The sequence below is a fragment of the Diadema antillarum genome, unplaced genomic scaffold (genome assembly GCF_040938485.1).
Source record: "Diadema antillarum isolate AM-2024a unplaced genomic scaffold, OU_Dant_1.0 scf00000128, whole genome shotgun sequence".
Lineage (NCBI taxonomy): Eukaryota > Metazoa > Echinodermata > Echinoidea > Diadematoida > Diadematidae > Diadema > Diadema antillarum.
This window is the reverse complement of record NW_027271017.1, coordinates 3,326,364-3,344,489: the sequence shown is the minus strand read 5'-3', so window position 1 is coordinate 3,344,489 and position 18,126 is coordinate 3,326,364. Positions and strand designations below refer to the sequence as shown.

Below are 18,126 nucleotides of genomic sequence, written 5' to 3'. Positions count from 1 at the left end.
ATATGTTAGATACACGTAGTAAAACAAAGGGTTTGTACTCCATACTATTAAAGGGAACTGATGGCAGAAGCTAAGTACACTTTAGGCATCTCATACTTTTCTACATATCAAGTGCATACAAGTGTGCACACATGGTGGCCAAAGCGAGAGGTTTCTATAAACATTGTGTATGTACTTGCTGGCCATGGTCGCGTTTGAACTTTTGTCTGGAGACTGTGCATTGATCATAACACCCCACACGCTTCATCACAGCAAAGTGCGATATATCACTCTTGGATAAGCAAGGTGTGGCAACAAATGCAGCCCAGTATCATAAAGAGAAAGATGAAAAAACAACAACAACCTACAAACCATCACATAGCACGATGTGCTACACAAAGAAATGCTGACTGTACAGTGTGACATCAGTTTACCATTAGGGATGCAACTGGCATACATATGTAGTTTTTTGTGTAAAATTTTTGAATTACTTGAACAGTTTGATTGAAGACAATTATTGAATTCTCTAAAAGTGGATTACTTGGGAACATTCTTCGAAGAATTTCTGAGAGCCCTTTGAACATGTTTGTATGGTTTCACTGTAATGTTAACAACTAGAAATATCAATAAATTTACAGTACCTTTAACTACTCATGTTTTGCAATAGTGGTTCAACTTTGTTGACTTCACAGAAAAAAAAAGAGAATCAGTTTACTCTAAACTACAATATCAATAGAAATACATGCATCTCCTTCAAAATATTTGATTAGATTTCAAAAGCTTCCTCTATATGATTGCATTTGACCATCATTTCTTTTTCTTTAATTCCCTCTATACATCATGTTCAATATATCATACTATAGCTCAGTTGACATAAACAATATAAATTCCTTTTAATGTTGTAACAATGAAAAAGGATGTAACATACTTGAAATGTACCTAAAATTGTACACATGCAGTGTATTTCTTTTGGCTGTATAGAGTGCCCTACTATGCACACAAAGTAAAGAAAATGTTCAAAGCTTCAAGAAACTAGTTTGCAATGATCACAACAAAACTCCTCATAGCTCTCCTATTGACTGGAAGTATGAAATGATATGTACAGTAATTGAATTGCTGCGATGTAGAGGGCACAAGCATGTCTGCTCCTTATATACATGTATCTTAGAAAGAGGATATAACCCATGAGACTGCCCTGGTAAAGAAGCAGTATTATCACTATCATTATCTTTCAAAATCAAACAGCGCACAGCCAATTCATGAACACTAACTTTTGAAATCCTCTGGATGAAAAGGGGAAAATCAGACTGGCATAACAGCATTTCATTTTAGCAAATGTCATTACTATGAGCATTATTCTCATTGCTTGAACTTTTCATATTAATTTACCACTCATATCTCCTTATTTTGACATGAAAATGCACACACCACAAAAGTCACTCATTCAGAGGCAAGTATCACAGACCTCAGATCATTTCACTTGACTTTGCTAAGATTTGTATGCAAGAAAATCTTGTATGACTTCACATAGCATACATCTAACATATTGACATGGAAAATAAAGGGAAGGGAGAGAAAGGATGAAAGACAGTGAAAACATGGAGAAGAAGGAGATGCTCAGATTGATCATTTTAAAGCAAGCATCATGTCTGATGAAACCTGAAAAATATGTTAACCTGTTGTGAGAAATTGAGCTACCTAAACACAAAACCAACCTCCGACTTCTGACAGTGAGGGATTTCACTGAAACAGTTATCACCCCCCGTAATGCATCGCCTTTGGAGCACATCTAATGAAAACTGGATTAATGCTATTTTCAGTGCATGCGTAAAGGAACAGTTCTGCACAGATAGACAGAGAAATGGTAAAGAGCAAAAATTAACTAAATTAATCGATTAATTAAAAAAAATTATAATAAAATAAAATGAAATAAAAAAAATACATAATAAAGTTAATATGAAAGAATACAAGAAAAGACCTTCCCCAGTATTGCACTTCCAGTCAAAATAATAGTTATGTGGCTGCAGATTTAAGCACTCCTTACTATTTGGGAGCGTATAGCAATGCTGCAATTAAAATTTAGAATGAATACAGGTGAAATAATATACTACATGTACATATGTTAAGCTACCACCTTCATGGAATAAGCTGCAAGCCAATGTACAAGTGTATATGTAATCATGGTAGAAGACGTGAGTAATGAAGGTAAATGTTGTGGTTTATATCATAGCAACATATGGAAAAAGGTTGCTAAAAGTAATCAAACTAATCTATACTCACACACTACTAATTCAAGTCATTTAGATTCTCCTCACTTGTAACCTATATTAAATTGACAAGGATACAATGTATTTCATCTAAAATGATAAATAACACCAGCAATAACCAATTAAAATTATCTCTAAGAGCGTGATTGCTCTTCTTTTGCACACATGATAAAAAAACCCCAAAACATTTAAGTCTTTGAATGTTTTGATCCCATCAATTACATGAATGGAATTACAGCCAACCAGCAAACACAGTATGTAGGTAAATATTAGATGTATGTCTTGCACATGATATGAAATGCAAGGAAAGGATAAGTGTAGACAATCATTTAAATGACATACTGTATTCACTTTTTCAAATTACGATTTCTCTGTTATTTTGTAGTTATATCTGTGACAAGAGCTATTTCACATGCAATGATAAATGCATTTTCTATTACACCCAAATCTTTAGATTTAAATCTCCATCCTGATCGTAATTCAAAGTGTTTCTGCCTGTTATTAATATGCTCCTGATAGACAAAGAACCTTGGGCTGCTTAGAATTAACAAAAACTATGATACATTTTTGTTGATCTTATCACAGTTGCTGTGTAAGCTGTAGCAACCAGTTGCAGTTGTTCACTCCATGTATGCTGGTGGTGGAGGAGGTTTGTCAATCTTGACTTTGATGGCTTCATCGTAGGATGGTAACAGTGCCTGTAAAATTGACAACATGAAACATCAAAATTGCAATGAATACACTTCAATATATTAAAGTACTTTTCTCTATTAAAAGGAGTTCAGGTTTATTTTGAGTTCTCTGAAAGCTCTGAAAGTTTGCCAGCTGAGATGACCTCTATCCTTCATAACATCTTAATATTGGATTTACATCGGAATGTTGAGAATTAATAAGAGTAATCATTGAAAATGTTTTGCTATAACCTTTGATTTTTCACCCTCTATCTTTTCTAGCAACTCATTGTTTACTAGTTTCTATACTTCCTTCCTGATCATATCAAAACTGGACATTCCTAGCTAAAGCTGTGGCACAAAAGGACATCTTTACCATCCAGTAATGCGGTATTTGACCTGCGGCCTACTACCAATTTCATGTTAATGCAAATAATCATCATAAATATATTTCTTAATGTGCACCAACTTTCGGCACCATCAGTTATTCTTGGCTGAATTGCTGGAAGTAACATTGTTTTGGCATACTGAGTGCAGTAATCTTTGACTACTCTGATATTGACTTTTCACAATGCATGTACATAATTTGTATTTTCCACCCTTTCCACCAAATCATACTACTGGACATTCCTTGATTAAGATACAGCCAAAGTTGAATGAACTTTGACAACTCATTTTGAGGGATCAATATCAGCACTGCATTCCCAACTGTATAGAATACCTGAGCCAGGTGTCAAGGAAATGCACCAAACATACTGTATGCAGAGATTTACCAGATCTGGGACAGACAGCCATACAGCGGTTAACCCTAAGACTCCAGATGATGCATAAAACTGTAGATTTCACTCATACTGTAAAAGAGGATATATTCGTAACTTAATTTTTGAGTTCAGCCAGGTCAGAAGAGTTTCGAATGTTTATAATTCGCAGAATCAAGACATCGACTACTGAAACATATGGCAAGCAAAAATATTTGCAAGGTTCTATTTCAGCGCTAGTTTCTGGTTATGCGAAATGCGCACAAATTTCAACTCCGCAGAAATTTCCACTTTTACAGTATCCTACACTGGATTGTCCTCTAGGCTCATGCAAATTTTGATCTCTCCCTCGCATTCTCTTTGCCGTGAAACATAAATCAGCCTCCTCAGAGGCTTGGGGAGTTATGTCTTTCTGACTTTCAATCGTCCTCAATCAAAACGAGGGTGTCCTCAATCTTACCTCTGTGTCTCCTTGGCCACTGGAATTGGTTATTTCCCGGAGCTCCAGATTTGCGATGTGCTTGTAGCAAGCCCAGATGCACGCAATGCAGTAGAACTGGAAAGGAAATTGTGCATTGACAACTCTCTGTTATAACTCGGACACTGAGGTCATACCACTAAACTGGAATCATGTGCGGCACTGTACACCGGGAAGGGTCTCTAAGACCCCGTTTACAGTGCGAGGCCGTGCCCAGCCCCGCTTCAGTGTAAACGCGCAAAAGGCCAAATGCGAGGCCAAAATTGGCCTCGCATTTGGCCTCGCTCTGGAGGTGGTCTCGGCCGCGGCCCGGCCTTTTCTTGGTGTAAACGCACACTGGGCCAAATGCGCGGCCAATTGCGCGGCCAATTTTAGTCTGGCTTCCAAACCCTCTGCCTGTATCTTTCGCTATTCAGGATATTAACCCCCTCAACGTCGAAAACTAGTATAGTTTAAGGTGGTTTTGTCCTGCAAAGGATTCTTTCCTTCGGCAAAGGCCTTTGCCCGAACGGCGACTTCGTCGCCACGGAATTCATTTGGCAAAGGGTCTAAAAACCAGACAACAAGCAGAGCGCCACTACGACAAAATATTGAAAGGTTTGAATCAAAAGCGCGGCCGAGCCCAGCAGTGTAAATGGACAAAATTGCGAGGCTCGGCCGCGCAATTGAGGCCGGGCTTGGCCGCGGCCGAGCCGCGGCCGAGCCCGGCCCCGCACTGTAAACGGGGTCTTAGCTGAAGTGCAATATTCTAGCATAGTTGTCAAATGAAGTTTACTTCCATATTTGTTAAATGCATTTCCTAGGTCCATCTTGTGGAGACCTTTACAATAAACTTGGTCATCATTGCATTTTAATACAAGAAACAATGATCACTCTTGAATATGACTTGTCACTGCGACTGCACCTATCTTAAAGGGACATTCCAGACGATTTTCATAATTTCACATCATGTAGTACATAAATCGACAAGTCCATGTATAGATTTGTGGAATTTATTATGTTTCTTGAGCTGAGAAACAATACTTTGTAAAAACATTAAACAAATTACACTGAACAAGGATGATGACATAGGAGGGTCACATATTTTAGAAATGTAGCAGTGTAATTCCATTACAATACCGTTTGCTTGCGAGTTCACCTGTGTATAATCTATGCATGCCTTCTTCTTTTTGTTCTGCTTCCTTGAGCCCAACTCATGCATTCTTATGGTGACTCTGCCATGTCATCATCCTTGTTCATTGCAATTTGTTCTAAATTTGAAAAATATTCTTATTCTTCATCCCAATTATCACAATATTCTAAAGCTCTGTCCTCAGCATAATTAATTCACAGTTGTTCAAATCTAAAAATCTGAAAATCATCTGGAGGTCTCCTTTAATCTATTGACCAAAGTCATAAGCTTCTTTTTTTTGTACACCGACACACCATTTATCTCTGCATTTGGTTAGAAAGAACAAAACAAAACAAAACAAAACAAAAAATCATGTCCGATCATTTATGAAGTTGAGCACTTCAAGTTGTTAGATTACTCTCAAGCTCCAATTGAGTGAACATACAGAGTTGTATCATGGGAAGTTTACTGGACTCCACTGAGGATAATAAGCTCTTCCCTCCACTGGTATGTTAATGGTATTGTGTACTTCAAAAGGTTACCTTGAAGAGCATGATGCCCAGGAAGAGAGCCAGTGCCACAAACGTAAACCACGGTGATTCGATGTCAAACCTGTTTACTGGCAAGAGTTCCTTCCAGTGCATGAACTCCTGCAAGCATTAGAGATGGACAGCGAAAGTTAGCTACGTGTACGTATGTGCAGATACTACATATGTACATTTAAATACACTACGTATTAGGGCAAGATGTTGGGCCTCATTGTCACACATCTACAAGTGTACATTACCCCTAAAGCAGTACTTGTACTTTGAGGCAAGTACCATATTTCTCACTTACATGCACTTTTAATAAAAGGCCCAAGAGGAAGTCTCACACAGTTCAGCCCACTTGTGCCAGCCCTTAGACTCTTCAAGAGGTTGACAAAAGTCACCAATTTACTCCTACAACAAGCTATTCAAGCATGTACACACAGTGCTTGTACCAAAATCAGTGCATTGTTTGATTCAGAGTATGCAACATTTTATTCTTATGTTTTTTAGTGACCCAATTTTCACTGCTCTGTTTATGTCTTTAACCTATACAATTGTAGCTTGGGTTATTTTAAATGGGGGGGGGGGGGGGGGGTGGGGCTTAAAGTGGCTTTAAATTCTGTTCAAATTGGGTGCAATTTGTGTGTTCTTCAATCTTTGCTTCATATTGGGCACAAAGTTTGTGAAAATTGTCACGTCATGAATCTATTACATGTATACAGTGCTTGGGTCACATGTATAGATATTTATATCAATATTTGAAATTGGAATGTAAAACATACAATTCAATATCATTTTATTCAGATTATATTGTGCATTGTACCTGGTTGTAGGGGAACTTGGGACTGTCTTCATAGTCAAAGTCTGGGTAGTAAGACATGACACCAATGCAGGTGAGGAATGTGATGAAAAAGTCAAAGAGCTGCAGACAGAAGAAGGGGAGGAGGTAACCGGAGCGATACTGGATGATGCCTTTTATCATCATGGTGGTGATGAGGAGAAAGCAGAAGATGATGACCAATCCCACACAGTAGTCCGCTGCAGTCAAGCAAAAATACAATGCAAGGAAAGAATGTATAGATGTACATTGTACAATATGCATAAACCTACATCCAACACGTTTCAATGACATTTTGCACTGCAGTGCCAGTGTACCAGTCTTTTTTTTTTTTTTTTTTTGGGGGGGGGGGGGGATATTTACACAATAGAGGACAGATGGTGGAAAACAACACCTCCTGCAAAATGAAGACATTAAACAACACTGACTGTAAAATGCACATCTACACACACAGGACACACATGTATGCATAATATTCCCTCTCTTTTACCTTTACACACATTGTGCAATGTACGTACATCATATATACAATGTATGTGCAGTGTACATACTTCAGTACAGTACTGTACAGGCTGTACAAACATATGTCGCAATTGACAATACCCCCTACAGTGCATATATATTAACACAAATGAGAGCATGCATACACAGGTACACAATGTACGTTGTACATACTGTACACTGTACAGTATGTGCACCTGCGTATCATGCCTCCTCCTCCACCCCCCCCCCCCCCCCCCCCCTTACAAGTGTACTACGTGTAGACATACAGTGTACATGTACAAAAAATGTACAGGAACAGATGGTGCAACAGTTGTGGTGATCAGATAAACAAGCTATTCATAATTGTGACAAGCAGGCAGTTTATGCAGGCTGCATACAGTACAAAGTGCTGCTCAGAACTGTTCATCCATGCTTCCTAACACTAAGGCAGGGTGGAAATGCACTTGCAGCCATTCAGTGTACCCACGGAAACCAAACATAAACTATAGTAAGTAAATAAAATTAAAAAAGGTATGCTCCATGTAAGTTCATCATCTCTGAAGCATGATATCTTGACAGATTCTTGTGTCATGCAGGTACCGTAGCTGTACACAATTTACACTTGCAAGGCCATGATGACACAATACACACAACATTCATATTGACTTGACTTGTAAAATATCATCTGCTTATGTACAATGTACAGGCACTACAAAATGTACATTTTATGTACCTAAACACACACACTGTACAATTATATTGTACATACAGGATCCTGTAACAGTTTAATTGTTTCATGTGTGATAGTCTTGTATCAACACAGGTGTACAACTCTTGTGTTGACATTGCAAAATCAGCCAAAAACAGTCAAAGGGGGTGGGGATTGGAAAAACAATAGCCTGCAACAGTTGTATTGTAGTCGTACATTGTACATTGTACTATTATGTATCTACTCCCTGCAGTAAATATTAAGTGCTTGTGTGTTCAAATGTACTCTTTGTATGTAAAATCTGTATAGGGGACCAGGTCACCATGGTGTATACACTGCACATTCCTTCTTTTATTTGTTGGGAATGGGCTGTGACATATGTACACTCGTACACGTACAATGCAAGCATTTCTCTCTCAATGGCAAAACCTCACCGTTGTGTATTCATAGTTTTGAAAATTTCCACATAGAATGTAAAGCATGAATAATTACCATTTTGTACGGCATTAGAGAAAATTGCCACGGGAGAAACAAAACATGTATGCAGACTATCTACAAATGTACAGTATGTAAAACTACCAGGTATGTAATGCACATTGCTGTAAGATAAAATGTACAATACTGTAACTATACAATGTGTTAAGGAAATTATGCAGAATTATGCTTTAAAACTGCGAACTTGTGTTCAACTTCCTTGACTCATTACACTAATCTCTTGTTGTATACAAATGAGTCAGATGACGCAAAGAATGATTGTTTTATTGCTGAAATCCTCTCATGCTGTTTAAGAACCCAAGGTAACCGCAGTGTATGGCGCAATCTCATGTTAGAAAGATGTGTAGTACTAGTATACAGTGCAATGCGATCATCAGGGTGGTCCACAAGGGGATTTCTGCATGTCGCTGCAACATGCTCAAATTCTTGTGCAACATCTTCAACTCTTGTGCAACAGGCTCAAAAAAAAAAAAATTGTATTCAAACATGTGGAAAACATATGCAAAACAGAAAACATCAAACTACCTGGTACGTTTGTGTGCAAAACATGAGAGAGAACATGAATGTAAGCAGCACAAAGAGAGATACTGTATTAAGCTGCGAAATATTCTCACTACACTACGTGATTGTGATTTGCCTCCACACACATACAAATTTGGCAATATATGCTAAGATTCCGAGCTTGCAACATTCTCAAATTTCAAGTTGTGGACCACCCTGGATCATGGCAACCAAAATTTAGCACCCTGGGATAATGATCACAATTTTAATTCAGCCCTGGTGGAAATGGAGTTTTAATGTATAATACATTTTGTGAATTAGAATGATACTGCCAATAATTCAATCCCAACAATAGTTTTGATGAACGTGTTTTGAAAAAATGTTATGGGAACAATTTTGAACAGCAATGCAGAATGAAATCATTTTAATTCATGAGCCTGCCCTACCATTACTTACATTATAATGTATATTTTGTAACATCTTTTGTGGCTTGGTAATGAATAGTGAGTACAGTGTAGCTGTGTGTGACACTGAGATCAGTGGTGTAGTTCTGTGATGAGCACCGCTGATGTGACGATGCTGCTGCACTGCCGAGATCATTGTAGTAACAAACATTTTTCCATAAAGCACTAAAAAGTGCTTTCACCCAATATTGGTGCCTCCCCAGGGTGCAGCGCTAGAATTTATTTTTTTTTTTTATTTTTATATTTTTTAAGAAAATGGCAGATTTCTATTTGGTACAAGTGTATAACAGTACACTGAACAGACAGGGTATCAAGAACCATTTCATACATTGTACAATGTACAACATTGTACAATGTACGTTGTTCTACTGTAAAAGTGGTTTCTTTCGCGTACAGAAACTTTCGCGGTTTCCATCGGTGCCGACTTTTTCGCGTGTGTTTAAATTCGCGGTCGGTAATGATAGCGTTGTAACAAGCGACGAGTTCAAAACATTTTCGCGTGATGTTAAATTCGCGGTTCAACCTCAAAGCGCGAAAAGCGCGAAAATAAAACCACCGCGAAAGAAACCACTTTTACAGCAGTACATTGTACACATTGTATGTACTTATCCAAAATATTGAATTTATAATATATCAAATTCATCATATAACAGCTTCTCTATAAACCAATGCAAAAAAAAGAAAGAAAAAAAAAAAGACACTACAAAGTACAGTTTGTGATCACTTACAGGCATCATGCTGATAGTTGAGAGGAGCCTCTGGTGGGTCGTCAAAGTCAATAGCGCTACCGGTGAGATTTGGGTCGCCACCACGCATGATCATGGATGCAATAAGGACCATGGCACACAGTTGACCCAACTGCAAGGGAACATTTGCACGTACTTATATGCATTACAAGAGGACGAGAATATTTCACAAGTACAATCTCAGTATTTATACTGTTATAAATGCACTTCAATGGTTACACAGTACAACACAGCATTCAGAGTTACTATGACAGCAGCTTGAATAACGTAGTGCGAGAGAATGGACATGACAATACCTTTATTATACAAATGTATACATGTATGTACAAGTACTTGTAAAAGTGTACCACTCAGCATTTGATGCGATATTTTAACCACGGCTATGTGACTATGGGTGTCAATATCAGACAAAAATACATTATCAATTTACATCGCTAATTCAAAACACACACCCTTTTTAAAGCAAATATGTCACAAAAGCATTACAATGATTAAAATACAGGTTGTACATTTGTATGTCTTTAATGTGTGTTGTGTACATAATGTATTGTAGTATGCACTTTTGTATGACTGCCAATAGCAATGCTTGCTACAAATTATGGCAATGCCTGGCAATGGCAGTGCAATGAGTGTTTGAAACTAAAAGCTAAATTCCAAAAGGAAAGGTTGCTATCACATAAACAGTTTTGACTTTTGAAATATATGTTGCTAGAATTCAATAAATATAGAAAGGCAGCTACATGTCCTGTACTCCATCTCTATGGATTGAGTGAATGCAGCAACATCTGTACATTGTGTAGAGCACATTGACGATCAGTAGAAACGTGAAGAAAATTGGATGAGTTCAAACGTTATGAATTTTTGAAGTTTCATTGCCACCATTGCTGGATCTATAAGGAGACAGCCACAGCTTGTGATGTCACAGGAGTACTATAAGAGTACATTTTAAGAACGAAAAAGAAAATTTAACATATTTTCACTTGTACTGTATGTACATTAACAAAAAGAGCACTTGACTTGCCTGTTTCAGAAGGCAGGGAGAATAATTTTACCCTTAACATACATGCACGTGTTGCCAGTAAAAAGTGTGGGGAATGTGTTTTTGTTTTTTTGGTTTTCAAAAGAAAAAAATGAAATTTTGTAGAATTCTCTGTTTTCCTTATATTGTTCTACACATGCATGTACACATCACAAACTGTTAGTTTTCAGACTCTTCTCATCCAGCTGTGACTGCACAGAAACTGAAAAGATAGCTATTCATACAGGTCAGTATACAATTGTATATTTTAAACTCTTTTTTTTTTTAATACAATGTAAAGGTAGTCTGATTTTCCTCAAACTTTCACTGATGTCAGTGATGTGTTTTATTGATATTTCTGCATTCATCCAATTTACACATGTTCTAATTAAAGTCAAAGATCATGAACATGTCCTTTAATAATTACCTTGTACCGGGTTACCACACAGTAGGCTAAAACGGATTAAAAATGTCACTTTGTCATCAAGAATTCTGTGCATAGTACAGGTAATTAATGTACAATTGTATGTTCTATTTCTACATTGTAATTTGTACGATGTGACTACAACAATACCAACGAGTCAACAATCTGAGCCTGTGGATGTGCTGTGGTGGCTGTGTTGTAGTATTTTCAGCCATAGTTAAATGAAATTTACAGATATGTAGTGTATTGTAGGTATTAAAAACAAAGGAATATTTTCTAGCTAAAAAAGTTAAGATATGGCCATGGGGTAGAATCTACAACGTTAGGGGTACACGATGTATATAGAATTCTATAAATTAATCAAAAAGCGGTCGACTTGTAGAGCCAGTCCAACCCCACTGACAATTTACTCATTACTGTAAACAAGGCAACATTTTTTTGACACGATACATCCATAGCCTGGCCCTGCTGGTGCCTAGGCCTCCATCATGTCGATGTCGTCATGTCTATCATCATGCATCACCATGTGGCATTGCATCACTGATCATGATGATGTACAGTAGCGTAGGCTACATGTGCATGTATACAGTACAATGTACAAACTGGTACAATTGTAGCTGAAAGAGCTCTGTCCCTGTGACTGTAATGTAAATTTAGTTTTGAGTGATTATCGTCGATATTCTTCAACCTACACGTATACACTCAGTGTGCTATAAGTAGCGAGATTATGCATGCCTCGAGTACAGGAGAAGAGTAGAATTAAATAGACACGCAAAGCATAACGATTCGATTAATATCCTACTACTAGTATATGGCACATAAGATTGTCAGCTTTCTTTCGAAATTCAATCAATACTAACTTACCAAGTGCCATATTGCAATCAACATGGATCCCTTCCTAACATCCAAACAAAAACAACAGGCAGGGGCACTCGGCACGTCCCAGTGGGTCCTCATTTTCGTTGTTAATCTTCTTCTTTACCGCGCTAGAATTTATATTTGCCCTCCTTATAAAATGTTGAGGGTAACTTTATGACAGACCGCAGGATCTGACTAAAATAATGTCGAATTTCCCTATGTTTTTTCACACCAGTTTCGCACTTCCTCGTCTGCCGGCCTGTTGTCTATAACACACTTTATGCATTGAAACTACGTCGTACGTATTTACATGATGTGCGCATACTCAGTCTCACAGTGTGCATGCGCTATGCATGCTACGCATACTAATGTATAGCAAAAATACAGCGCAGTGCCGTGGTGACAGTGAGTCTTCCTCATAGAGATATATACTAAGAACAAAGTATACATCTCTATGGTCTTCCTCCTCGCACGTCCAGTATATTTCTATGCGCACGTCAAACGCGCGCGCCCGCACTACAGTTAGGATTCTGCCAAAGAGATTTTCCCCAGTGAATGACACCATTGTAGAGTCCGCCCTCCAGTGGTGGGGAGGAGAAAAATCTCTTTGGATTCTGCATGTAAGCATGACATCGTATAGTCGTGTTCTAATCATTTTCTGACACAGTTTTACACTTATCTTATTTTCTTGTCAAAATATGTAAACCATTCATGTTGGAATCATAAGAAATATTTACACCTAGTTCCCCACTACGCGTACGTAAACATACGTACACGCCATGGACATACATTGTAATGGCGGAACGATTTTTCTGTTGTTATGAACTGTATAACATCGACGGGAATAAAAACTAGGTGTAAATATTTCTTATGATTCCTACATGGTTTAGATATTTTGACAAGAAAATAAAATAAGTGTAAAATTGTATCTGAAAATGATTAGAACACGTATGATTTCAACTACAGTGTACTGCAATGTATACTGTACTGTACGGGAAGGGGCGGGGAACGCGGGGGTCAATAACTTACAAAAATGTTGTAGTGTTGACATACCGGTGACTTGCAGAAAGGGATCGCATAGTTTGGGTTGAGACTTAACTTCAGGTTTTTATCATTTTTTGGTGAGATAGTGAGAAACCTCTTATAAAATATGAAAGAGCATGTAATTCCATGAGGATTTCAACGTTTATTTGATGAAAATTGATTTTGAAATGGCTGAAATATCGAAAACAGAGCCATCCTAATAAAGTGTGGGACCCACATTTTTATTACGATCGTTTTGTTTTACTTTGTTTTTGGATGTTTTAGCTTTTCCAAACCCGACTTCCATCGAATAAACTTTGAATTCCTCGTAAGATGGTATGCTCTGTACTATTTCATAAGTGTTTTCTTGGTATCTCGCAAAAAAGTTAAAGCCCAATTTTCATCTCCACCACTAAGTATAGGCCTATACCATCCCTTTATCAATGTACACATACTTGTGTATATGTATTCGACAACACCGAATTTTTTACACAGTGATGTACATTGTCCACTATATAAACATTTTTTTTTCTTTTAAAGAGAGATGTAAATGTTGCCTTGGCATCCATTGCATGCGAAAGTGATATTTTCCGCAAAGGAGCGCGGGGAGATTAAATACAGTCAAACCATGAGGGAGGTTCTCTTCCCACCTCCCTGGTCAAACCTGTCTCAACGATCACCTGTCTATAGCGGTCACCTGCCAAAGTAACACATAGCGGCCACTGAAAATTCCCCCGCACGAAATAGCTGTGTAATAGACCCTTTAATAATATAGCGGTCATCTGCATAACCTGGCCTGCACAGCCACTATTTTTTTTTATTCTTCAATAACCCCGTAATGAAAACATTAGCTGAACCGTTAAATCAGTCATGTATGTGTGTGTGTGTGTGTGTGTGTGTGTGTGTGTGGATGTGTGTGCGTGTGTGTGTTTTGTGCGCATTTGTGTGTATGTTACTCCATAATGTGTAAAAAGCGAATGGTTGCAGGAGATTATGAAATAACTAAGAAATCACAACAGAAAAGATATGAGACGAATTTGAAAGAAAATTTGACGCTATTATAATGATCACTAAAAGACGAAATTGTTTTTGCTGTTATGTGTGCAGCGAGAGTGACGGACGAATTTGAATAGTAAAAGACGAGAATGTGTGACAATTAAATGACTAAAATTAATTGAACAGACCTTGTTCAAAAATGATCGACAAAAGACGAATTTGAAACTATAGATTATTATAGGGTTGGCGTATTCCAGATTTTTCGGAACGAATTGAACTATTCCTAACAAATCTCTTAAACTGAGTGAAAAAAGGTCTGAAAATGAACGGGAAAACCTTTGATGTATACATTCATGTATAATTCATATGGACGATTCTTTGTTGTTGTTGTTTTTGTCTAAGTTGTTGTTGTTGTTGTTGTTGTGTTGTGTTGTTGTTAGATCATAATAACAAGTCTACTGTCATGACTATGTTCTTTGTCCGTATGTGATTATATACCGTTCGCCGGTAAACGGTTAGGCCGATTATATTGATGTGATGTGCTACTTTCACGTGTATATAGACCATTCAACAAACTGCTAATTGACCGTGGGGAAAAAGTCTTAGGAGTTTATTGAATATCAGCCTAGAACTTTTTTGATGACATAAAATATCCATAGCCTCTCAAAGGAAAACCTCATATTAACATTACTTTGCTTTGCATAAAAAAGAAAATCAGACATAGAGAAGATAGATCAATAAAGATTCTGGGGAAAATCAGAGTGAAAGAGAAAAAAGTATTGTTTCCAAAAGTTTAGACAGTAAGACAAGATAATAATAATTATTGGCAACTCTAAGTTTGTGATCTGGTCTTGAGCAGCTCTCGGTTTGTGTACCCCCTCCAAAAAAAAAAAGACAAGGAAAAATGACCACATGTAAATATAGTTACGTTTCCTTTGAGAAAAATTAAGATTAATGATCTTTTTTTTTCAGAAAACAAATGGAGAGCTGCTCATCACCTTTAAATCACAAGAGCTGTCCGTCTATGTACTCTCTAAAAAAATTCGAGTGAATAATTCACTCCTCGGAAGGAGTGAATAAAATTTCACTCAATTAAGAGTGACTTTCACTAGTTGTCGAGTGAATTTCACTCTTGTAACGAGTGAAATTTGTGTGAAACCCATTCGCCGAGTGAATTCCGAGTGAAAATTAAGCCGAGTGAATTTTGAGTGAATACATAATTAAACGCATTTGGCTAGGCCAATAGAAATTGAGAATTCCCCTGTCATGTGTTTACTCTAAGCCAATCACCAGCCGCAATTTCCCCTGGCTTGGGCGCGGGCAGGTTTACCTGAAGAAGAGCGACGCGTCGCCTGTGCGTGGACTGTGTGCAATTGCGTGCTGTGTGCTAACTGTGCGTGTATTATGCATAGGATCACAGATTTACGTGCGTGTAAGTGCAATCGTGAGAATCTGAGCCTGAATGTCGTGATGGACGGGAGAAAAGGTCTGTCTTCAAATTGAGTGGGGCGGAGATATTATTCACATTTTTGAAGGTAAGCAAACCATAGATCGATCTAATTATACCTCTCAGTAAACGACCATAAGTAAGTTACCTTTAGGCCAGGGTTCTATACGAATAACCCCGGGCCCGTACTGGCGCTCCTTCGAACAATTAATGTACAATGGTTTGTACACAGTTAGCTATATGGGGCTGGTCATACCATAGAACACCTTACGAACAGCTAGAATCCGAGGCGGAAACTCAGCTGATGGTACACGCTAGGTGTTGGGATCTAGATACGTTGAGTCTTTAGACAACACTTTAATTGTACACGTTGGGATCTAGGGCTTGAACTAAAAAAAAAAAAAAAAAAAAAAAAAAATGAGTGATGAATGAAACGTTGGTCGTTAGTCATTGAATTGACATTCGTAAGCATATCATCACACAGAGATTACTGTGGTCGAGTGTAGAGATCGAACTTATACTATAGGGTCCTAACTGTTACTAAGCTGTGCTAATTAAAGCAATACATTAGAAGCGCCTAGCGCCAGACACGTACTCTACATTGCTATTGTTGAGTTGACAGCCGAATCACTGATACTAGTCTGTATTGCCAGATGAGATGGTGATCTCGATCAGTACGGTAATAAAGAATGGTGAAATTTGGTGATTTATGATTATTGTTCATTATATGTAGTAAAAAGGACTTTTATTTGCCGCTACATTTGGTTTTGAGCATCCAAACAGCTGGCAGAATACCACGTACACTAGCTCCCACGTCATGTGTCGTGATCATCTACTTCTGTACTAGGTAAGAAGTATGATGCGTGTACTGTTCGCGTTAAGTGTTGGTCCACTGTGACGATCACACTTCTAAAAACGTTAGCTGAAGATCAGCATGCTCACACATCATGGAGATCGATCCCCCTTGTAGCAGACGATGACTGGTACTATTTTCAACATTGTTTTTTATGAAAGTTACATGTGACCTTACAGTAGGTATTGAAATTTGGCAGAGATCATCTTTGGGTCTTTAATTCTAACATTACATATGCTGATGTAGCTAAAAAAGTAATTAGGCCTACTAGCTTTTGTATTGGTGCTCACTTAGTATTTGTGTGGACAAAACAACTGCATATTGTCTTGTGGAAATGAGTTCTAAATCCATTTCTGAACCTTGTGTTTTCATACTTTCCTCCAGATAAGGACGTAGACATGACAGCTCTTTGGGAGTGATGGTGATTTAAAGGAACTCGGTGTAGGGGTCATCATTTGGAGAACAAAGACAGATATTGATAGCTGTACAGTCTCTGTCACACGAAGAGGGTGCAGATCACCAGATTGCAAAGTACCAGATGTGGTCATACAACGACTAGCCATTGAATTCAGGGTTGACGAATGCTGGAAACACCGGGCCAACATCAGCGAAGGAGCCTCTGAGATATGGACTTCCATGGCATTAACCCTGCTGTAAGCTATTCTGTTTTCCACAATGATTAATGAAGGGAGACTAGTTTGAAATTGATTTATATTTATTTTACATTCTAGAGTCTTAGTAATTACATTGAGGCTACATCAAGAGACTGAATGCTTGGTTGGTTGGTTTTATTTTGTTTGAAGAAATGATTTTCAAGATACTTCATGGAGCAGTTTTGGAGCTGTCCTTCCCTCTGACAATAAATGTCTTGACAGGTTAGTACTTGTATTTAAGAAAAATGTGTACCGTGTACTTGCCGTATCGACAGAAGTGAAAACCATGTTATGGTCAGTCTTGAGTTGTGTAAGTAGAGCTGTTGCTTATGTCAAATATGTATGTTAAATGATTTTGCTCTTCAGGTTTATAATGTAAACTGGAGGAACCTACTATCCTCATTCCATTTGTATTGTTCATAAAACCATTAAATTTTACTTATTTGCCCAGGAATTCAACACACACGTCACTTCAAGGGGGAAGAGATACTTCAAAGGCAGAGGGAAGGAGTTCTGACTGTTCTGAGGAGACATCTGCACATCCAGATCATTGCAGCATATTTGTTGTTGAAAATGGAAGCAGAAAACTGTACAGCGTAAGTTCAATTATTTAAAACATTATTATTATTCATATATCATTATTATAATTTGAAAATTGGTCTGGAATACCAGTTTCCCATTGTCATGTCTTGTACTGCAATGTACATTTCCATCCAATATATAACCATGTAATTTGCCTGTTCATTTGTTGTTGTTTTTTTTTTTTGGTCTTCTCAAGTATAGAGAAAAGCAGACTAAAATTTGCCCCCCCCCCCCCCCCCCAA

The 18,126-nt window shown here is 37.8% G+C and overlaps 1 protein-coding gene across 1 annotated transcript; it reads right to left on the bottom strand.

Annotated features, from left to right (window-relative positions):
• Positions 1 to 12,552, bottom strand: LOC139720533 (lysosomal-associated transmembrane protein 4B-like). Its single transcript, XM_071631885.1, has 6 exons — positions 12,337 to 12,552; positions 10,013 to 10,142; positions 6,618 to 6,832; positions 5,807 to 5,914; positions 4,136 to 4,231; positions 1 to 2,944 (listed from the first exon to the last, which is right to left on the bottom strand). Exons 1-6 carry the CDS (start codon positions 12,427 to 12,429, stop codon positions 2,867 to 2,869), a joined length of 720 nt encoding a protein of 239 aa, XP_071487986.1. The 5' UTR covers positions 12,430 to 12,552; the 3' UTR covers positions 1 to 2,866.
• Positions 12,553 to 18,126: the final 5,574 nt, after the last annotated feature.

Coding starts and splice junctions, on each gene's coding strand:
- LOC139720533 (XM_071631885.1), bottom strand. CDS start 12,429: ATGAGGACCCACTGGGACGTGCCGAGTGCCCCTGCCTGTTGTTTTTGT. Junction 10,143..12,336: donor TGATTGCAATATGGCACTTG/GTAAGTTAGTAT, acceptor GTTCCCTTGCAG/TTGGGTCAACTGTGTGCCAT. Junction 5,915..6,617: donor CCAAGTTCCCCTACAACCAG/GTACAATGCACA, acceptor TAATGCTTGCAG/GAGTTCATGCACTGGAAGGA.